Source organism: Tachysurus fulvidraco, chromosome 12, assembly GCF_022655615.1.
Source record: "Tachysurus fulvidraco isolate hzauxx_2018 chromosome 12, HZAU_PFXX_2.0, whole genome shotgun sequence".
Classification (NCBI taxonomy): domain Eukaryota; kingdom Metazoa; phylum Chordata; class Actinopteri; order Siluriformes; family Bagridae; genus Tachysurus; species Tachysurus fulvidraco.
In genome coordinates, this window is record NC_062529.1 from 25,336,489 (window position 1) to 25,360,984 (window position 24,496).

The following is a 24,496-nucleotide window of genomic DNA, read 5'->3' on the forward strand; positions in this document are numbered from 1 at the left end:
CTCTCTCTCTCTCTCTCTTTTCCAGCCTGGAGGTAGACCTGTGTTTACTCATTCTGTCTGTCAGTCTCTCTCTTTGTCCATCTATCTCTATAAACAACAGGTAACGAAGGAAGCTGAGAGGAGTGTATCTATCGCCTTCAAAGAAAATGAAGCCAAATGACTGCGGATCTTCACCGAGTCTGATCACGTCTCATTTCTCAGTGATAATGGAGATTAATCCCACTGTCAGCACCTGTCGGCCTGAGCCGAGACACCGGCAGGAGAGGAACGAGGAGAGTAGTGGAGTCGAGCAAAATAAAAAAAATAAAAAAGAACCAAGAAGATTGAAAGGAACGCATAGATTTAGGACCAAGCCCTCATGGATCTTGTCAAAAGGATGGTATTTTTGTGAAGCTTCACGGGTCACAGACAAAATTACTCCTCTGCGACCGGATGTGTTCTAACATTCTGAGTCTCACTGAAGATTATACGCTGAGATCATATAGCTAATAAACTAAAAATCTCTCCTTTGTTTCGCAGCTCCAAAGGCCTTGAAGATAACTGGAGTCCATTTTCATAACAACTTTTATAATTAAACTGCTTTTACACATGTCACCATAGCAACCTGGTCATAGCCAGTGATGACTGAGAGACCAAATAATAACCTTGTTTTAATTAAAGTCCATGGTTTATATATTTTCATGAAAACAAATGAACACAAAGGGGGGCACTGTGGCTTAGTGGTTAGCAGGTTCGCCTCACACCTCCAGGGTTGGGGGTTCGATTCCCGTCTCCGCCTTGTGTGTGGATAATTTGCATTTTCTACCTGTGCCTCGGGGCTTTCCTCCGGGTACTCCGGTCCCCCCCCTCCCCCTTGGTCCAAAGACATGCATGGTAGGTTGATTGTCTTCCCGGGAAATTTTCCGTAGTGTGTGAGTGTGTGAATGAATGAGAGTGTGTGTGTGCCCTGCGATGGGTCCAGGGTGTATCCTGCCTCGATGCCCGATGACACCTGAGATAGGCACAGGCTCCCCGTGACCCGAGAAGTTCGGATATGCGGTAGAAAATGAATGAATGAATGAAAGGTAAAACATTTACATGGAGGAACAATGAGAAAACCCTGAAATATAACCATCTGTGCTAATCTATAGGGTCTGGGCACCTTCTCAAAAAGCACAGAAGACTAAAATGAAGTTTTTTGACTTGACTTAAATGCAACAACCCCAAAAACACCCAGCAGAGAGCCGACCGACTGATGGTGGCCATGTTGTTTATGTAGCCCATGCAGAGAGCACAGCAGACCTGAAGTTTCTCGCCACTAAACACCTCTGTTGTGTTGATTTTAAAACCTTCACAGCCACTACAGCCTGAGAAAGAAAAAAAAAGGAGAGAGAGGAAGCGTTTTGCTTGTGTGTTGTATCATGTAGGTCTCGAGGCATGCTGGAACAGCTCCTGAACCAGGGGAGACATATTCACAAAGACATACAACAGCTGAGCAGCACAGCTGGCTGCAAACAAAGCAAAATCGAAGTCGGCAGCCTTTTCGTTGTGAGGAGGGAAGGTACAGAGATCTGAGTGAGGGATGAGAAGATGATGAGTTGGACATACGACGGTCCATCTGTTGTCTAATCTGCAGTTGCTGGTGTAGAAGATGAGGATCATCAGTACAGACAGGAGCTTTCCTTCGAGTCTAACAGGTGATGGACTGAACTCGTAATGGGGCTCGGTGAGTTGCATTAACTTCATTTCCACTTTGTCTTCATTTCTGAACGCCTCCTCCGTTTTTCTCCCTCAGGCACTTGTCGGAGTTGTGCATTAAAGCGTGGTTTATTGTTGGGAAAACAGGTTGTTGTTTTGGTAGGAAAACAGTTGTCTCACAATTACTGACATAATAATTGCATTCAATTTATGTCCCTTTCGGGGTACCCAAAATACGGAATACATACATTCCAGAATATAAAAAGCAGGAATTAATAACTATAATAGAGGATTAAGAATAAATAAAAGAAAGAAAAATAAAAAAAATAATGGGAATTATAGGATAACTGCACATGAGTCATTAGGTGGCTGGAAAACAGTAAATCATGGAGCTCTGAGCAGGAACCTAAACAGGAACCCACTCTCTAAACGCAATACACAAGATCCCTGACTGTTCCCCAACACAACATTGAACACATCTGATCCATCTTAATCTTCTAATGCCACCATTTTTTGATTTTCAGATTTGACCAAATTATCAAGTCATCTAGAGCAGCATTGTAATCATATCTGAGTAGCAAAAAATCAATCCAGTCTTTTATACATACACTGAATATAAAAAGTCTACATCACCCCTTTAAATGGCAGGTTTTTGTGGTTGAAAAATACTAACATAACTTAATAAACCTGGTAAGAACATTTTGTACCTTTATTGTGAACCCGCAACACATAAAAATTAAGTCACAAACAACCAGAAATGTTGTTAACCAGCTCACATAAATATATACACCCTTTTATAGTGTTAGGAGTGCGGCAGTGTTTGGATCGACTGATCACGAACCAGTTTCACCTGCTATCAATTAATGTGGCTGATTATTAATTAATTAATTAATTAATTAATTAATTAATTAATTTACAGGAACAATGCATATTAATAAACATTTCTGTCAATATGCTGGAGTTAGCCAGAAGGCTATTTTTCACCTGTAGTCCCTAGACAGATGGTAATAGTCACCCTAATAAAGATAAAAGTAAATAAAAGTACATATTGAAATAACAATAAAGCTACAATACATTTAATAAAAGTACTACGTATTAAGCTATGATGTACAAGAGCAAGTCAAATGAACACCAAATAAACATCAAACCATAAAAGCTGCTAGCCACAAAGAGCTTGATTAGCTGCTAGCCACAAAGAGCTTACAAAGTACATATGGGATCTGATTATGGAAAAATATCAATCACGAGGCAGCTACAAAAAACTTCCAAAGCACTGGATGTTATGCACTAGACTAGCATGGAAAACTGTCCAAGATGATAATAAAACAGAGAAAACGTGGCAAAGAAGTGACACTACTGAGAACCGAATGTGACCAGGAGAAAGCTGCCAGGGGGCAACATTGAATGAACAGCAGCAAATTCTAGCTATTATAAGTGCCTCCTATATGTGACAACAATTTCCAGAACTCGTCATTTGTCTGTACCGAAGGGAACGATGGCAAGACCAAAGCTTTTTAACAAAAAAAAAAAAAAAAAAAACCCAAACATCTATACTCTGTTAAATTAAAAATAAATAAATAAATAAATAAATAAATAAATAAATAAATAAATAAATAAATAAATTGTCCCCACAGTGGAGTATAGTGGTAGCACTGCATCCTGCTTTGGGGCTGCTTTTCTTTTGGCTGGAACTGGGGCTTTAATTAGGGTAGATGGAATCAGGAATTGCTCTAAATACCAGACAATTGTGGCACAAAACCTAGAATGAAGAGAAATTTTACTTTTCAGAATGACAATGACCCAAAGCACACCTCCAACTCGACAAAGGAAATGGCTTCATCAAAACAAACATCAAGATTTTGGCGGTAGCTCAGACCGAGTCCAGATCCAAATCGAACAGAATCTCTGTGGGGTGAAATGAACAGGACTGTGAACAGGAGAAGCCCAGCTAATCTGACAGACGATGTCTATGAGGACGAACAGAAAAATACTGTAAGTCAAGAATGTCCTGAACCAATCGACTCTTTACTAAAAGGGACTGAATCTAATTGTGCTTCATCGATATATTAGTTTAATAAGAAGGGGTCACATTTAAGCAACCAGGATACTGAACATATTTTTTTTTTCTATTAAATTACGTTTTAATTTTATTTTCATCTTGTGTTCTTGCTACCATCGTCTCTGGTTTTTATTAGAGATTTAATTCTACACCTGCAGGTCTGTAAAGCTGCTTCGTGCCAGTGTTTATAGTGAAAACAGCCATCTAAATGACATGGAACTGATTTCACAACGATCACCGGTGGCCAAATCTAATTCCAGCTGTGTGGAATGTGTTTGGGTGAGTGAAGGGATATAAATCCCAGTCTGTGAGGAAAATGGTTTGCACTCTAGGAATATTAACTTGGAATATATTTTTGATAGAACAATCACGTCGCTGCCCCGGTCTTGATTTCTACTTGCACGGTTGTGGTACCTTGGTGTGCTTGAAATAATCGAAAGGTCGATAACTCTAAACACAGCTTCGGTGATGGCATCATTTAGCCATCGCTCCTTCAAGCGATAAAGCAAGTTATAAATAAAGTTAGTTAGACTTTCTTTGTACTCACCAGAATTTAGAGTTTCTCAATCTTTATTGTGGATTGTAAAAAAAACAAAAAACAGTCCCGGTAGTGGAGGATGTTGACGTCCTGAATCTCAACAATGCACGGAAGAGAACATTGTGATGAAGCAGGACTCCAGCTGGCGTCTCGCGCCGCATTCAATATATAAACAGACATTTCCTGTGAATAAGTAATGCATGTTAGGTTAAGACAAGAGGGCAAGACATCATGGCTGCCTTCTGGAGCATGAGGTAGTGTTGGCTAGTGCAGAATTCAGATGGAACATCTAAGCAGTTGGTGTGCAAGCGGAATAAATGTATAGAATACATGAATGAATGAATGAATATGTGAATTAAATATACATTTTCTGGAAATTAGAGTGAACATTTTGTTCAGATATTAAAGTTACACACCTCATACTATACTCCCAGAATAGATGTCCACTTGGTGCACTTCCACACTTATTTGATCACAAGAAAGATGTTCTAAAAGTGCTTAGTAATGTGAAAGGCATTCAAAGTCCTGACCAATCAGATCGCAAGCATTTAGGCATTTAAGCAAGAAAAAAAACATGGAGGACAAAATGGTGAAAAAATAAGTCTTATTAGTTAGTGAATGAGATTTAGGGCATTCAGGGCATTCAGTAAGCACTTCATCCTGCTCCGGGTCACAGTGGATCTCTAAAACACTATACGGGAATATGGAGGCAGGAATATACTCTGGATTTCAGTCCATCACAGAACAGTATAAATACACACATTAACCTACATGGTGAGAACATGGTGAGGACATGGTGAGGACATGCTCAGTATAATCCCAACAGACAAGGACTACAGATTAAATCAGGGACCCTGGAGCTCCGTGCTGATACCTGATTAACAACATTGAATAGAAATATTTTAAGTCACACAAGATACTCAGCTTAATTTGATTTCTGGCCTCCAAAGCTACGTGAAGACTAAAACCATCTCATCACCAGAGTTGCACGATTCTTTATTTCATCTGCATTATTCATAAGTGCTAGAAAAGCTAGTTAATTAGCCAGGTACTAGCTTGAACTGGAAAGAGCATTGTGCATGACATGAGCCGAGCTGAAAGCAGCCTTAAACATCTTCGTCTACTACTGCTGTTTAAAATAGTAGCAGAAATATCACTAGTATCAGAACAGAATTGTTCTCATTGTGTCTCTCAGAGGGATATTTCAAGCTCGTATTTGCGCAATTTAAACATCCATTGAAAGCTGCAGTTGAATTTATTAGAACGTTTCTCTCTTTTGAGTTTCAGACTCTAATTAAACTGATGAGGATTTAAATCTGATCGACTCGCTGCTCCATGTAAATGAGTTTCGCTAAAACACACTCCAAAATGAACACAGGCGGATTTTAAACCTTTTTTTTCCTTCATCGTGAGCCGGCTGGTGTAAATGGTGTAAACAAGAAGAAAAAAAAACAAATATACAAGAAAAATAAAGACGAGAAATTCTGCTGAAGTCAAATATTATTTAACCACATAACCTGAAGGGAAAATAAACGGATCTTGACTTTCACGTTCCGGCTTGTAAAATATATAAAAGTTTTCTTAACGTGAGACTCTGGAGTATCTTTAATTACTTCTGTCTCTTTATTCTATTAATCTATGATTTCTTTATTTTACCACATTACTTATTTACAATTAATTACATTTTTGGTCACTGATCTCTTCATTTCTTCCAAGTCTGCATAAATTATTATTATTAAGCAAAGAAAAACAAATAAATAAAAACAATAACAAAATAAATCTAAAAAAATCTATTAAAATAAAATCTACGTTTAATAAAAGTGAATGTAACAAGATCAAAAACAAAAAAGAAACAAACTAAAATGATTTGAATGTTATTTTAACTAAATAAAAATATGTAAAATAAAACAATAAATGAAATATAAAATACAAGAAGTCCAGGGCAATGTCCCTGAATAACTAGAAACTAAAAACCCCCATCACCAACATCATCATTGCTGACTCACTTGAAGCTCTATCTCCAAATCAATCCATTTGCATCATCAGTCAGAAACAAGTAAACAAGTAAAAGAGCTCAGGAGTTTCTTATTTTCTGGAATTGCAAACAATTTGGGCAGAAAACTTCAGAGAAATTGTGAAGAAAGCACAGCAGGGTCTGGACCTCATACCACTTTTTAGGGTGAGAAAAAAAAGAGAAATATTCACCAGCTGAGATCATTGAGAGCTTTCGTCCTGAAGGTATTGTTGTGTGATTCAGCAATAATGCATGGACAAACAGGCCATTTAGAAAGTAGAATGTTGTGTGTCTAATGGATCATTGAAACTGCACCAAGTATTAATGTGACTGGATTTAGAACAGAGTCTCTGCAATCCATCATCAAATGACCATCATATCCAGGCCAATGTCTGGCACCAAATACAGCCTGCTGCACAACCAGCATGTTACTAATGAACTATTAGTTAAAATGAAAATGGGTTGTATCTCATTTACGCGTCACATTATTGTTTTTTTTAATGTACTGATATAACAGATAATCAGTATAGACAGGTCATCAGTGTAGAAAGGTCATCAGCAGTGACAGGTAACCAATGTGGACAGATCATTGGTGTTGACAGGTCTTTGGTGTAGACAGATATAGGTGTAGACAGATCATCGGTGTAGACAGGTCATCGGTGTAGACAGGTCATTAGTGTAGACAGGTCATCGGTGTAGACAGGTCATTGGTGTAGACAAGTCATCAATGTAGACAGGTCATCAATGTAGACAGGTCATCGGGGTTGACAGGTCATTGGTGTAGACAGGTCATTGGTGTAGACAAGTCATCAATGTAGACAGGTCATCGGGGTTGACAGGTCATTGGTGTAGACAAGTCATCAATGTAGACAAGTCATCAATGTAGACAGGTCATTGGTGTAGACAGGTCATCAATGTAGACAGGTCATTGGTGTAGACTGGTCATCAATGTAGACATGGCACTGATGTAGACAGGTCATCAATGTAGACAGGTAATTGGGGTTGACAGGTCATTGGTGTAGACAGGTCATTGGTGTAGACAAGCCATCAATGTAGACAGGTCATTGGTGTAGACAGGTCATTGGTGAAGACAGCTCATTGGTGTAGACAGGTCATTGGTGTAGACAGGTCATCAATGTAGACAGATCATTGGTGTAGACAGGTCATTGGTGTAGACAAGCCATCAATGTAGACAGGTGATTGGTGTAGACAGGTGATTGGTGTAGACAGGTGATTGGTGTAGACAGGTCATTGGTGAAGACAGCTCATTGGTGTAGACAGGTCATTGGTGTAGACTGGTCATCAATGTAGACATGCCACTAATGTAGACATGTCATTGGTGTAGACAGGTCATTGGTATAGACAGGTCATTGGAGTAGACAGGTCATCAATGTAGACAGGTCATCGGTGTAGACAGGTCATCAATGTAGACAGGTCATCGAATGTAGACAGGTCATTGGTGTAGACAAGTAATTGGTGTAGACAGGTCATCGGTGTAGACAGGTCATTGGTGAAGACAGGTCATTGATTTAGTCCGATTATCAGTGTAGACAGGTCATCATCATAAACAGCTTATCGTTTTAGACAGGTCATCAGTGTAGAGGGATCATTAGTGTAGAAGGATCACTGGTGTAGAAAGATCATTCGCGTAGATAAGTAATAGGTGTAGACAGATCTTCTGTGTAAACAGGTCACCAGCATATATAGCTCATTGATATAGACAGATCATCAGTGTTGACAGGTCATTGGTATAGAGAGGTCATCTGTGTTGACAAATCATTAGCATAGACAGATCATTGATGTAGACAGAGCATTAATGTAGACAGGTCATTAGCATAGACAAGATGTCAATGTAGAAAGGTCATTGGCTCAGAGAGGTCATCAATGATGACAGATCTTTGGTGTAGGCTGATTATGGAATCTAACCACCCAAATTACACATAAGCTACATTACTGAATCCTCTATCTTTTCATGCCTCATTTGTATCATTATTTGACAGAGTTTTAGTCAGAGGTGGCAAAAGTACACACATCCTTTACTCAAGTAGAAGTACAGATACTCATTTTTTAAAAGACTCCAGTAAAAGTTGAAGTAGTGACTACACTCTTTTACTCAAGATAAAGTAAAGAAGTATGGGCTCTGACATGTACTTAAGTAAAAAGTCGCCGATACTACTACCTGTTTAGTGTCATGCTGGTAACTGGACGTCATGTTTTATTTATATATATATATATATAAAATGTGTGTGTATGTATATGTTTATATATTTTTGGAGTGTGCTGATGGATATTTGTGTTACGTGTTAAGAGTGTTACACTGTAACAGTGGCACTGATGTAGGTGAGGTAGGGTGGAGTCAGCGTTCACATTCATCCCAAAGGTGTTCAGTAGGGATGAGATCAGAAAACAACCACATATAGAAGGAAAGGTCAGGTGACCCAATACTTTTGGAAATATAATGTATACCAAGTGTATCACCAAGGCCATATCCCAAACTGTAGGGAGATTCCAGCTCTGTGCTTCAAAACAACTCAAAATTATTGAGATGTTTTACAAATGACAAAATTAATGTTAATTAAATTAAATTAAGCACTTTGTGTTTTTTTGGGTTGACACCAGGGGCAGTTCTAGGGTTTCATCTTAGTGAGAATTTAAAACAAGAAGAGTTCTATATTATATATTATATGACAACTCTGGTAATAAGAATAGTGACATTTCACTGCTTTTGGTTGCCGTCTTTGCGTCTTTCCGCCGATTAACGTTATAGATAAACGCCTCCAGCTCTGACTGCGCGTGCACGCTGCGCGTACCTGTGCGTCTCCGTCCTAATAAAGCAGACAGCTGAAGACGCACTTTTGAAAGTAAAAAAAATCGCTCTTGGATCAAACTGATAAATAATTTTCTTTCCCATCGATGACATGTCCTGCATTTTAACGTAATTTTTATTGTTTATTTATGAAAGTAAAAATGATCCTTATAGTTTTAGGGTGGCTGAGATTACAGACAGGGGGCTGAAGCCCCCCTAATAAAGGGCTAGAACCCCCCCTGGGTGACACGATTCGCAACGCATTCGCCAGGAATCCTTTTTGACGCCGATTATTACAAACATCTCCCTCATATATGGCCATGTGTGTTCAGGAATGTCCTCGTTGTTAGTTATTTTAACATCGGTGACTCCCTCTGAATGAACATTAGCCATTCCTTTTGTAGGCGCTGCTCATTGTTAGCTCCGCTATCCTTAGTCTATGTCTGATAGCCAGTAAATAATACAGTACACCAGTCACATGGGGAAAAAGCCGCACAACGATAGGATGATAGGCTGGAAACAGCTCAATGAGAAGGAATAATACTAAAAGTAACGAGTCCGTTTTGGAAATGTAAGAAGTAAAAAGTACAGATATTTGTGTAAAAATGTAATGAGTAAAAGTAAAAAGTTGTCTGAAAAATAAATAGTGGAGTAAAGTACTGATACCAGAAAAATGTAGTTAAGTACAGTAACGAAGTATATTTACTCCGTTACTTCCCACCTCTGGTTTTAGTCATTGTTGATAAATAATAATTCATAGTCATTAAATAATTCATGTTGCAACTGATGTGCAGGGTTATTCATTTGGTTTTGTGAAGTATCAAATTGAAGAAAGAAGTGCAGGGTCAAAGTGGAAAAAATAACGGAATGCTCTCAAGATCTTTGGACTTTATTCACGAGTGAAGAAAAAAGAGAATATGAGATTGGATCATTTCAGTGGGTATTATTGCAGTTACTGCACTGGTCAATGGTTCTATAGCATAGACTGTGGTACAGCATGTTCAAAAAGCTCTCTGTTAACTAAGTACATCCCTTTTCTCACCGGCAGTGGGTAGTGACCGAAAGATTCAATTTGTGCAAGGTTGCTGTTCTTACCCTTTAGTGAGGAGTTCAGTCCCAGGAGAGCCTTGGAGTAAAGTCGCTGCTCCTCGGAATATGGAGTAGGCATTTTAGTAGGCCTACTGTAAAAAAGTACTGCCTAATGTAAAAATATTCCGCATGGCCAACTTTCAGTACAGTTGTGTACAGCACATCCCGATGAGCTGTCAGTCATCTTGGGAATATTTGTGAATGTCCCAGAAGGAGCTGGAATGTGGCTGGGTATAGAGATGTCTGGACTGACTTCAGCCCTTTAACCTCAGTCTACACAACCATCATCATGAAAGCTGTAGGAAAATGACTAAAGAAATAAATGACTATACAATAAGGAAACAATGTTTATTTAACACTTGTTCTGTTGTCTATGATTTGCTGTCAAATCGAAAAATATTTCTCACAAACTGTAGGAAAAAATCTTTTTAAACACAATTAGTTCTCAACTTATACCTTCTGTTCTGTATGGGGTAACCATGGGCAATCAACTGTCCTTTTCCTCTCATGTTGCTAATGTGACTCGCTCATGTCGGTTTCTTCTCTACGACGTTAGAAGGATTCGGCCATTTTCGTCCACACAGACTGCTCAGGTACTTGTTCAGTCTCTTGTCATTTCTAGACTGGATTACTGCAATGCACTGCTGGCAGGTCTACATATGAACACAATCCGTCCTCTGCAAATGATCCAAAATGCAGCTGCCCAGCTTGTTTACAACCTGCCAAAGTTCTCCCACACCACCCCGCTGCTGCGATCCCTCCACTGGCTTCCGGTAGCTGCACGCATCCGATTCAAAACACTGATGCTGGCCTACAAAGCCAAAAATGGACCAGCTCCCTATTACCTCAAAGCCCTCATCATTCCTCGCACTGCACCCCGCAACCTCCGATCTACCAGCACTGCTCGACTGGTCCCACCATCTCTCAGGGTAAGAGGCAAGTATACTACAAGACTCTTCTCTGTTCTGGCACCAAGGTGGTGGAATGAACTTCCCCTAGAGGTCCGGACAGCTGAGTCACTGGCTATTTTCACGCGGCGGTCGAAGACCTGCTTATTCAGGAAACACTTCAACTAGCACTTCTTTCCTTATCTTTTGCATTTAAAAAAACAAACGAAAAAAACCTTTGACACTTTTTCATTGTAACTTTGAACAAATGTTTTAAACTCATGGTATCTTAAGTATGTAACCTAGTGAGCAGCATTAATGTATTCAGTGTTAGAGATTTAAGCACTTATGTACGTCGCTCTGGATAAGGACGTCTGCCAAATGCTGTAAATGTAAATGTAAATTTTCAAAGCCTATTACCTATTACTATACCTAAAACCAGGTCTCTATGGACTCGTACTCACATGACATTACTACCTCAGATGACCTTTTGCACACCATACATTGCACACTGCACACATCATCACTCTCTTCGCACTGGTCACTTTACTTATTTTGCACATTAGCATGTATGTAACACATTTGCAACATAGTTATCCACATTCCCACCCCATTCATTGCACATTGTACAGATCTGCTTTTATTTATTCTTATTTTTTCTGTTTTATCCTCATTTTTTTTTAAAGATTCATAGATCTATGTTTATTGTTTATTTTCTCTTTCCTTATTTATCCTTTTATTGCACCTTCTTTTTTTCCATCTCAAGGAACAATCGTAAAACACATTTCACTACATGTCGAACGTGTATGTTTATGTTCATTCGTTCATTGTTCATCTTCTACCGCTTATCCGAACTTCTCGGGTCACGGGGAGCCTGTGCCTATCTCAGGCATCGTCGGGCATCGAGGCAGGATACACCCTGGATGGAGTGCCAACCCATCACAGGGCACACACACTCTCATTCACTCACACACTCACACACTACGGACAATTTTCCAGAGATGCCAATCAACCTACCATGCATGTCTTTGGACCGAGGGAGGAAACCGGAGTACCCGGAGGAAACCCCCCGAGGCACGGGAGAACATGCAAACTCCACACACACAAGGCAGAGGCGGGAATCGAACCCCCAACCCTGGAGGTGTGAGGCGAACGTGCTAACCACTAAGCCAACACGCCCCTTTCTGCTAACTGGCCACACGTTTGTTTTGTTTGTCGGCCCGACTCGGTTTTCTGAAGCATTTCTCAAACATCGTGCACTCCACCTTTAAAAGCTAACATATTTAAAAATGACCATTCTTATCAAATGTTTTGGAAAATGTTATTTACAGTGAACTTCAAAAGTTCAATGACATTTCACAAAGTCTCACAGAATTTGACCTCCTCAAGGTAGCAAACCACTTACTGCCTGCTGCTGACTGAGAAGAATGATCCTTCCTTTTGTTACAAAATCAAAATGTCACATTTCCTCCTACGTGTTACGGTTTCTATGGTGCCAAGTGCCTTGTGCTTATGTTCTGCTTCCTATTTTGCTCTTGTCTCCATCTCCCCACCTACTATCCAGTCACTGGTTTCTTCTTTGGTCATGTTCTAATATTTTGTATTAGCTCTTGATTAGCTTGTCTTCTTGCATCATGGTGTTTCTACTTTCCTCCTCAGTGAAGCTACGGTTTATTGTGCTCCGCAAAGTTCTATATCGAGGCCTACATACTATCCATCTATTCCTCCATCCATCCATCCATCCATCCATCCATCCATTTTCTGTATTGCTTATCCTACAGAGGGTCACAGAAACCCAGAAATTGGGGCACAATTGGGGGGACACCACAGGGCACATTGGCGAACACACGCATCCACACACTATGGACAATTTAGAGACACCAATCAGCCTACAGCACATGTCATTATACTGGGAAACAGGAGGAAACGCAAATATCACATGGAACATGCAAGCTCTGTGCACATGGTGGGTGCAGAAGTCAAGGGAATCAAGCCCTCTACCCTGAGGTAAAACAAGCTAACCATTAAAGCACAGTGCCCTCCATATACACTCCCATATGGTGGGAAAATATGCAGATAACATTTAACTGTATATTATTTATGTATCTAAATACTCACTCACTCACTCATTTTCTACCGCTTATCCGAACTTCTCGGGTCACGGGGAGCCTGTGCCTATCCCAGGCGTCATCGGGCATCGAGGCAGGATACACCCTGGATGGAGTGCCAACCCATCACAGGGCACACACACACACTCTCATTCACTCACACACTCACACACTATGGACAATTTTCCAGAGATGCCAATCAACCTACCATGCATGTCTTTGGACCGGGGGAGGAAACCGGAGTACCCGGAGGAAACCCCCGAGGCACGGGGAGAACATGCAAACTCCACACACACAAGGTGGAGGCAGGAATCGAACCCCCGACCCTGGAGGTGTGAGGCGAACGTGCTAACCACTAAGCCAGAGAAGAGATTACGGGCGATAAAAAAAGAACCTTGTGCAGGTTCCTCTTGCAGTCGTGTGCATGAACAAGCAGACAACATTCGATAATACAAAAATAACATTTATAAACTATTAGATGCATTTTAATTTAAAATAAGATGCATTTAAATTTTCTTTTATTCACTAATTCTAACCAGACTAAAAGCCATTTTCTTGGCATCAGAATTGTCTAAAGTCTTGTTGCGTATTGGAGCCACCTCAGAGCCATTTTCAAGCTGAAATCTTTTCTCTGGTTTCTTGACTAATGCACTGACTAATGTAATTCACCTCATAATTAGTTCTTATTGTCCTGTGTGCAGTTAGAACAGAAACCAGCTGCCAGGTTGCTTGCTGGCACCAAGAATAGAACAGATTATATTATATCAGTGCTTGCTTGGCTTTATTGCCTCTCAGTTCATTTGAGGTCAGCTTAAATTTCTCATTTGATTTTAATGGATCAGTGCCTCATATTTATAACATGTGGTATAATAAATAAAAAATGATAAAGTCTTAATCGATGCCTAAAGCATGGGTCAAACATGGACAACAGTCTGGAAATGGGAATGGGAAGGATGATTGATGTAGGAAGACACTTCCCAAGACAAAAGGGATATGTAGAAAGATATGATATAAATAAACAAACAAAGAGGGGGCACGGTGGCTTAGTGGTTAGCATGTTCGCCTGACACCTCCAGGGTCGGGGGTTCGATTCCCGCCTCCGCCTTGTGTGTGTGGAGTTTGCATGTTCTCCCCGTGCCTCGGGGGTTTCCTCCGTGTACTCCGGTTTCCTCCCCCGGTCCAAAGACATGCATGGTAGGTTGATTGGCATCTCTGGAAAATTGTCCGTAGTGTGTGTGTGTGTGTATGTGAGTGAATGAGAGTGTGTGTGTGCCCTGTGATGGGTTGGCACTCCGTCCAGGGTGTATCCTGCCTCGAAGCCCGATGACGCCTGAGATAGGCACAGGCTCCCCGTGACCCGAGAAGTTCCGATAAGCGGTAGAAAACGAACGAACGAACGAACGAATAAACAAACGAATCGTGTACTGAACACAGCAGAGGTGTACAAATTAGAGGAAGAAACTAATGACAGAACAGAAAAGAAAAGCACAGGTCAAACCCAAACAAACCACATGACACAAATGTGAAAGAAATGACATGAAAGCAGCACTCATTATTCTCACAACTGTGTCATGTGCCATGGATTTTATTTGCACAAATGTGCCAAGAATCCCGAAAGCAGGTCTGAAAGTGCAGGTCCATGCCACCCGACTGTGAAACGGCTCATGAGTCCCGTCTATTACTATTTTCAACCCTGACCTTCAAGTCTTATCTTCACTCATGGGAATGTGGAAAGGCTTAGAGAGAATCGCATTATTTCCATTTTACGATTGTGTGCTGGATCGTGTTTACTTTGCTGCTTTACCAGTCATTTCTCTTTAGATTTTATTCTATGCGCAGCACTCGGTCAGCGTATGCTATTTTAAATGCTTTCTAAATTAATCGTACTTATCATATCGCTGTAGGAGGGTGCCATTAGGCACACTGTGGTGCAGAAGGTTGGGAGGGAGAAACACATTTGTTCTGTCAAAGTAGAAGGTTAAGCCTCTAGCAATATAATTTTATATGAGACCTGGGATATGGCTGTTATTAACTCATAGATTTGTAGTCTGTTATTAGAGCCCCAAATGAATATTAAAACTCGGTGCCTATGGTGGGAGTGAAGCCGATTATGGTGTATGTGTGTGTGTGTGTGTGTGTGTGTGTGTGTGTATCTGAGCTCTATAAGAGTGAAGTAACTGTATTAAGTCTATTTTTTCCATGAATTAAAGAAGGAAGTCTAACCCAAACTAGATCAGATGTCAGACTAGATGTCCGTATCAGAATTTTCCAGGTTCAGGATCACTATGGCTTCAAATCAAGATTCCCAAATAGTTTATGATTTGAATTTTTAGGTAGTTTTTCACAACAACTCTTTCAATTCCATGCCGAAGATGTGTTGTAAACGTCAGCTACATCACAGACATATTATTGAGTAACTCCCAGCTCATGCACCATGCTGCTCTTGCTTTATTTATCATAATTTATTGTGTTCTATTTATAGGGGGTGTGGCCGTGAGGGGGTGTGGCCGTGAGAGGGTGTGGTCATGAGGGAAGTGTGGCCTTGATGGGGTGTGGCTGTACAGCTTGGCAAAACCAATTAATTATGACATTCACAACATTTGGTTAAGTACCTTGTCCAGAAGTGACAGTTTGGTGGGATTTAAACACACAACCTTCTGATCAGTAGTCCAACACCTTAACCACTCAGATACCACTGCCCTTATTAAACAATAAACATTAACCACTAAGCATAAAATCTCAATGTCTCTTCTGGTCTGTGTGTGTGTGTGTGTGTGTGTGTGTGTGTGTGTGTATTTTGTAACCTGTAAAATCATTTGTCCTTGGTTTCTTTTCAGAGTTGCAAAGAGAAGATATTCAAGACATGGCACTGCACAGACACACACACACACACACACACACACACACACACACACATATATATATATGGACCTGGGTGTATGTGCACATACAGCATTATCATAAGGATATAAACAGGAATTTCTTTTTAATTCTTTTTATTTTGAAAAAAAAATTATAACTCATGAATGTGCATAACTGTAGAAAATGTTTTATGAACATTTTAATCAAGACTCTTTTACTGCAAACGGCAAATCTTACAGTTTGGCATTTAGAAAACAGCCATGAGGAATTCTCTTTATCCATTTAGGTCCAAATGTACAAACCGCCTATATATATTTATAATTTAGAGAGAGAGAGAGAGAGAGAGAGAGAGAGAGAGAGATTTTACACCTTTCAATACCAAAGTCAAAAAAACATCTAGAATATTGAAAATACACTCTGACTCCACCACCTGTTCGGGTATTTACACATATGCACAGTTTTATGAGGTCAGAGTCTCAGAGGAATAGGAAACTCTGCCTCCATAACTTTATTTCCTCGGTGAAGTGTCACTGTATGATCCGGGAGTTAATTGGCACACTGCACGTCATACTGGGGTGCCATTACTTTAGTCAGTAGCTCAGCTGCTCACGTGATTTTGTAGATTGAGTTTATTTGAATGTTGCATTATTTATTGGGAGCTGATGACTCGGGTGGTACAGTTTTGCAACAGTGTATGATGTCATGATGTCGTGATGACGTCACGACATCACGACGTCATGGCGTCATGATGTCGTGATGATGTCATATCGAGGTGCCATGATTGGTATCCATGGCTCTGCTGGGCACTGGCTGGTATTTAACTGGCATTTTTATGGGACTTTGGTGTAAAATTCCTCCATTTGGTGCCCGATGTTTACAACGTGAAGGAGGGGGCAGTGTGGAGCTGGAGAGGGGGAGGGGCATGTTTCTCCTGGCCACTCCCCCGATACCACTTTCGGAAAAAAGTGAAGGTACGGACAGAGCACCGGGAGGAAACGGGGACATGGCATCATGGGAGTCCTGACGCTGACAGATGGTGCCAACGTCTAGAGTGGAGACGTCCAACGGTGAAGCAGGGAGCTGTTTATGCGATAAATCATCATCACTAATGAGTCCACTGAACCGCTGCTGGACCTGCTCCAGGTCCACCTCCTTATCCTGAGGGACAGACGGAGACAGAGGTAAAGAGACACACATCATTATCACAATAGACACACATCATTAATTAGGTAGAACTAAATCAATCAGTGCAGTGTGAGCTGTTTGGGGGGTTGAAGTGTATTGCGCTGACAGCTATGCGAACACAAAGAGCCCTCGATAGCCGAGCCGAACGTCCGGAGCGTGACATCATCATCCTCTTCATTAGGAACTCATTAGGAAGTCATCTATTATAAATCAGGATTTTAGGGTTTTCCCCTCAATCTGGTCACCAGACAGTGATCCCACCCATACGAAGAGCGAAGACAAGGCATGAATCCTCCTGGTGACACACACATCTTTTTGAACTGTTGCTCACGCTGCATCACAGGGCAACGTATCCCCTAGGGCACTGTTTGCCCCTTACAGTATACATGAGCTCACGACTCATTTGGCTCACAAACCAATACAGACGTGAGACAGGAAACAACTGAGCAGATGAGGGATTAATGGCCTTGTTCAAAGGTCCCAGTTGTTTGTAGCCCAAAGCCTTAACCACCGAGCCACCAAATTGTTTCTTTGTTTATAGGCTTGTATTCCTCTTTTTTGCAAGGAGAGCAGCGCTAACTCAGACACCCGGGACAAACCGATAACGAATCCAGGCCATCAGATTTTCTGTAACAGTTGCCGAACAGACGACGGTAGGCCGCCGATATAATGGTCGCCGGTATTGTTTTCTTTCAATTCTGCTCCCTGCTGTCTGTCCTAAAACAAACATTTTCATTTAATAGGTTTGTTTAAATGCGACATGCTCCATTCGGTCCATATACCGCTCGACGAAGCGAGGCGTGTCGATGTTGTTGCATGCCGCGATTTTTTTCTGCCACCCGCTGCAAGACACACATGCGCCGAGGACGTCGTCCGGCTGCCGACAGAAACGATTATTATTATATAAAATTTATAATTTTATTTCTTACTATATTTTCAAAATAAGAGATATGAAAGGATGAGGGGAGAGAAAAAAATACACTGGGTGAAATACAGCAGGATGCAGCTCTAAAATCTGACCCCACAGCACAGCTCCTGGGCAAAACATCACTCAGACTCATTCCGGCTTTTGACCGAGAGAGAGAGAACACACAAGGCTTTATTGTCAGGAGAGGATAAAAACCATGGCTTATTAAATTTGACCCTCCCAGCAACACAGATTCTCATTTGCTTATTTATATTCATAGTCTTTATTAATACATGTCATTTTTTTTTTTTTAGTTAAATCACATTAGGGTTTTTTTTTAGCCAAGTTAATTGGACAGACAGAGAGCGCCGGCACGCCGGAGCTTTCTATTTCCTGGTGTTCTATCTAATAAATGATGATTTGTTCAGCCTTTCTTTGATATCTCAGTATGTGTGTTCTCCCATCAAGAACTTCATGCTGGAGTCACTAGCTTAATATTCTGGAATTGTTACAGCAGGCCTGTAAGACGAAGAAGCACGGCGTGGGATAAAGATGTACAACTAGCAATCGATATCCGCGCGGCTCTGTGGCACGCCTGATAAGCGCAGATTTAACAGCTTGCCATGTTAGTGCTGGAGATGAGCACTGTGTGTGTCCCAGACTGGAATGTGATGGAACACTCAGTGGTGTTTTAGAGCATCCTGCTCACTCTGACAGCATCTAGATAACACACCTGAGACCTCTCAAGGCTTTCTTCTACAGTGCATACTCGTGTTTAAACTGTAGCCCTAATGGATCCACAGCCTTCCTTCCTGTCACACCCTGAACACTGGGAGTGACGGCATGTGCCCAAGGATATACAAAAAACATCCTATTTAAAGGACTATTGATTAACCCAGTTCCAGATGCTTCTACACAAGCACATTCTGGCTTCCTACCAAGTATGATCCGATCTACATACACGTTATGACCAAAGAACCCTTGACCATCACACCTATGCCCCTTTTACCACCGAGGCAGTTTGAGTGCAGGTTCGGAGCCTAATTTAGAACCAGTTCTTTCTCTTTCGACCGCCAAAGCACCGGCTCTGAACCAGAAAAAGTGGTTCTTAAGTAGCACCAAAACGTTGCTGGTCTAGACTTAAGAACCGCTTGTGGGCGGGGCTGGGGGCGGGGCTACCGTTAGTGCATTTGATAATGTACCATAAGTATACTAAAGTTTAATACACTTTTACTTTACCGTGATATGATACATTATCAGCACACATGATAGTAGGTAGCTACATGCTAAGGCGAACTTTTTTCTGTGTTAACGATAAAATAACGTTAAGTACTTTATCGATTACAACCTCCATTTATACAGATTACACGGAGCCGCACGTACACGTTTTATTCGCCGCGTTTGGATGTTAATGTAGGTTCGCAAAGCCATGAGCATTAACAGTAAAGCGACATCCGCCATTGTTGTTGTTGTGTTTGTCGCTGCTGCGCTAACGTCGCTGTGTAACGTGACACGTATACAGTGACATCACACTCGGCTCTGTGATGCTCTCTAGCTGACGGAAAGGCAAACCGGTTCTTAGAAGGTTCTCCAGTGGAACCGACTTTGAACCAGCACTATCGCTAGCTCTGAACCAGCACCAGTGTTAGCTCTGAACCAGGACTCGGTTCTTTTTGGTGGAAAAGAGGCACTATTAGGGGTGGTTCTTCCCCAAAACTGCTCTAGCATCACCACGCTAAACTTGCATTTAAAAACTTAAAATCTGCTGTCTATGGATTTGTTGCTAAATTTCATCACGACAGCGTTTTAGACCGATGCTTTTCCGAGTCCGTGATCTAGTGACCCTGTATCGACGTATTCACTGACAGAAGCTTCAAAGCACTTTTGTAAGACACTCTGAATAAGGCTGTCTTCCAAATGCCCTAAACGTAAATATGCAAATGTAAATGAACACAAATCCCCACAGCCACGATCCAAGATCTAATGGAAAGCTTCCCAGAAGTTAAAACTGCATTCCGGATTTATTCCTCTTCTCTTTGCAACGGTCAACAAGCACATCTGCCTGTGATAGCCAGGGGTGCATATACTTTTAAACAGAGAGTGCACTTTGCATAATCTCATGTATAACTAGATTCTACATGCAGCTTGCAACTAATGAAGTCATCGACTCTCAATTCTCTTCTACACTTCTTAAGTCTAGACTAGCAACGTTTTGGTGCTACTTAAGAACCACTTTTCCTGGTTCGGAGCCGGTGCTTTGGCGGTCGAAACAGAAAGAACTGGTTCTAAATTAGGCTCCGAACCTGCACTCGAACTGCCTCGGTGGTAAAAGGGGCAAAGGTGTGTCGTTAAGAGCAACCTACTGCTATAAAAACTGAAAAGAATCTGTAGTTGCATAAAAGTGAATAGGTCACAGTTATGCTAAGCTGTTGACCTTCATGCTGAAGGTTAATGACAGGTTAATGGCTCTGAAGTAGAGAAACTGCGCTGCCATTGGCTTCTGTATTCAGGCTGAAAGAGACACCGACAGGAGGAGGTTGTTTTGTGGCTTGCTTTCCATGATAGACTGTCAGAACCCGTTAAGGTGACTTCTCCTAGCTAACACTGCAGGACCTTGCTGGAGCATCTCATCTCAATTACAATCTGCTTGGGCCATTTCCTCCATGAAGGGCATCATGCACTTGGGGCAATTTCATTTGTCTTGGGAGGAGAGACAGCATACACTAGAACAAAGCTGATGTCTTCTGCACCATGCAGGGGTACTAGAGCAAAAAAAAAATCCTCAGGGTAAAAGCAAAAAAAAAAAAAAACTCAAGAGCGGATCGAGGCAGGATCAGTTCCACCATCGAGAGCTTTGCTCGGATCCGGAGGACCTTTAACGTGAGCTCAAATCTTTGTCCCTTTGAGCCAGGTTCTTATTCATCGGCTAGTTAGCTCTATGCTTGGGTTTTGTCTTTTTTCAGCTCAAACAGATGAATACATGTACATATTAAAGCTGTATTTTCGCAGCTTTAATATCGTCACAGCACATCCGACGAAAGGAGACGTTTTGGACGGACCCTGGAGTGATAACTGGTCCCGTTAAACCTCGCTTAATTCCAAAGGTAGTTGAGACAGGAGAGACACATCTCACTTCTTTAAAACAAAACTATTATTTTTATGAGGAACAAAAATCCCTGAAAGATTGGCTTGAACATTAAAAATACCAGAATCTGCCATTACCATGGAGACCCCTGGAAATGATTACTTTATTCTCACATACACATACAAGTAAACTAACATAAAATTAATTTTTTCCCCTCGTATCACAGATTATTGGGGTTAGAGCACAGGGACAGTCCTGATCTGATGCTCCTGGAACAAAAAGGGTCAGTGGTGTTGCTCAAATGTGGAAGCTTGCCATCGGTGGAAGGGTGAACTTATGACCTTCTGATCTGACCCACAACTTCCCCCAAAAACCCTCATACGGGGTAATTAAAAATAATAGATCATCTGTCCAACAGTGAAGCCCCTCAGGGAAGGTTATACACTATATCTGGGCTGGAATCAAGGGCTAGTGAAGAATCTCTGAAGATTTATACTGTACACGCTTTATCCTCGGCTAGAGCGAATGTCGTGATTTGTGATTAAATGCAATGCAATTAAAGACATTTAAAGAGCACCACAATCAGCAGGTCGTGCTGTTTTAGCTCATCAACACTCCGGCGATACATTTCAGGCTTTAGTTTAGCAAATTTAAAAGCACAAAAGCTGTGCTCATGACTTTAATACACTGCCGCACCATTACAGCGCTTACGCATGAACTCCACGCCGTCAGCCTTCCCCTGGTGGACTGGTGGAACAGAGACATGTTGAGTGGGTGGGAATGTCGTCGTTCAACAGTCCCAAAACAGTCCATCAAGGACACGTCGTTGGTACATGTAGTAAAAATCGAAGCTTAAGACTTTATTAGGTGAAATATTCACAGTAAAAATAGGGCCTTTAGATAAAGCATGGATTCTTGTAACATCCAGCGACAAGCACAAGTACGCTTGAGGTTTTTATTATCGACTGAACATCTGGAGTTCCTTGTGTTTTATTACTGTGCTAGACTGCAGTAATGCAATAGGAAGTCCTCCTCCTTCTTCTTCTTCTTCTATTTCCTAAATCCAAACCTTTTCCTAGATCATTAGTTGCTCATTTCTTGACTAAAACGTTCATTTGTAACAGTTTTAAATGTCGATAAACGCGGATAAGCGTTTTGTGGCACTTAAATTACACTTTCAGTCTTGATCGTACAGATAAGAGCAATACATCAATCTGTAAAGGGTCTACTTTTATTTCTATACACACATAATAACAACAAAACACTGTGCTTTTGTAGAATAAAGGAAATAAACAGACTGCGTTCTCTGCCATCTCGGTCTCGGTCACCACGCTTCACAGACACGTAAATAAAACAACCCGAATCTCGGCGGATACTCGCCTGAAATACGAGATATATATATGCATAGAAAGCTTGCTTTGAAATAAATAAATACATTCAAGTCAAAAACAAATAATCTAGTTTTATGTGATCCGTAAGAAAATATGGAGTGGTCCGGTTTGTCCTTTTTCGCCTAAGTATAGCTAACGTGTTCACGCCTCCCTCTGAGTGCGCCGCTCATATGCAAATGAACCGAGGTGGTTCAGGACACCACGTACACGCCCCCGAGAAACGGCATAAGACGTCAATCTTCATCATAGAATGACTTACTATTTTATATCTAAATTTGGATGTTTCCAAACAGGCTTTTGTCAGACTAAAATCAGATTTTCAATGTAAAGTATAATTGCTAATATGAAATATATCCTTACCGGTCAGTTATATTTTTGAATGTTGTACAAAGCACGTATTTAACTATAAATGATGATACACGGTAATCCCTCGCCACTTCGCCGTTCAAGTTTCGCGGTTCAAGTTTCCCGGCCTCGGCACATCGCTGATTTTTCAAAAATATTAATCGAAAAATCAAAGCGGTTTCCCGGGATGCCAGACAAACAGAGAAACTCTCTCAGAGGCTTTGTACATACCCACGAGCACTCGTTCACGCGGTCAACTGTGTCTCGCGTATTGTGTTTGAAATTAACATTTCGTTAAGCCCTTACGATGCCTCCTAAGCGCCATGCCACCGCGAAAGATTCCTCTAGTGAGCCCAAGAGGAAGAGGAAGATGATGACCATCAGTGAAAAGGTCAAACTACTTCGCGGATTTTCACCTATTGCGAGGGGTTCCGGTCCCCATTAACCACGATAAATGAGGGATCACTGTATAATGATGATGATGATATATATATAGCCTATGTAATGATATAATATATATCTATAATGCTATAGGCCGAAATTGTTCACCAAGCTATTTCTGTCAGGACCACTTTGTCACAAGGGAATTAGATGATATGCATACAGTTAGTGTTGGCGGTATGGTTCTGTTCTGGGCAAGAATCCACGTGCCCGTCCATGCGCGTGCATGGACAGAGCGGGGAGAGCAGCGACTAGAAAATAGAATAGACCCCCACCCCCCTAACAGAACCACTAGCATGCGTAGTATTGATAAACTCACTTACACGTTTTTGGAAAGTAATAAATGAATGGATAGATAGATAATCAAATCATTAGAGAGAGAGAGAGAGAGAGAGAGAGAGAGAGAGAGAGAGAGATATGTGGAGATTTAGGAGGTAAACTGGTACAGCAAACACGGGTTCCGGCGTGGTTTAGAATCGCGGCAGCAGCGAAGCGCTGAACGGCTCTATGAATGGGAATTTAAATGGTCGGGTAATACGGATGTCGTAACCGGATCGGTGCGCGTCGTGGACAGCTGATTAACAGCTGATGCACACTTGACGACGTGGCCTGCCAGAACTAACGCCATGCTTGATTTCTGCACTTCCTGGACATTGCTGCCACCACAATGCTTTTATTGTACACTAAGAGCTTTATGGCACCATGAGCCACAAGGAGTTTATGGAAGAACTAATGGCAGAACTGTTGGATTCTGGGTACTATGTGACAGAGTAGGTTAGTGGGCTTCTACAAACATTACACTCTTCCTGTTGACACTTTTTTGGACAGTTTTGCCCTAATTGGGTCTTCTGTGTTATTACTAACTTCTAAAGTTAGTTTGAGTGATAGTTAAATATTCTAAATAAACTACAAACAAAAAATATACAATAATTTATTTTGTCCTCACCCGAAGTGTATAATTAATTAGTGTAGTTTTTTTAAGAAAGACCCGACCCGAGACAAACCCGAAAAAATCTGACCCGAGTCCGACCCGACGGCAATTTTTAACCCGACTGGACCCGAATGTTGCGTAACTCTACACTAAAGTAACCGCTACAGCGTG

At 41.2% G+C, this 24,496-nt stretch overlaps 1 protein-coding gene across 2 annotated transcripts in view; it reads right to left on the bottom strand.

Annotated features, from left to right (window-relative positions):
* Nucleotides 1-16,186: 16,186 nt before the first annotated feature.
* grid1a (glutamate receptor, ionotropic, delta 1a) overlaps nt 16,187-24,496 on the bottom strand; it is a 216,994-nt gene continuing 208,684 nt past the window's right edge. For both annotated transcript variants that reach the window (XM_047821840.1, XM_047821839.1), the window contains one exon: nt 16,187-17,198. In XM_047821840.1, coding sequence (XP_047677796.1) covers nt 16,803-17,198 — 396 coding nt within the window. In that variant the 3' untranslated portion in view covers nt 16,187-16,802. The remainder of the gene's footprint in view (nt 17,199-24,496) is intronic.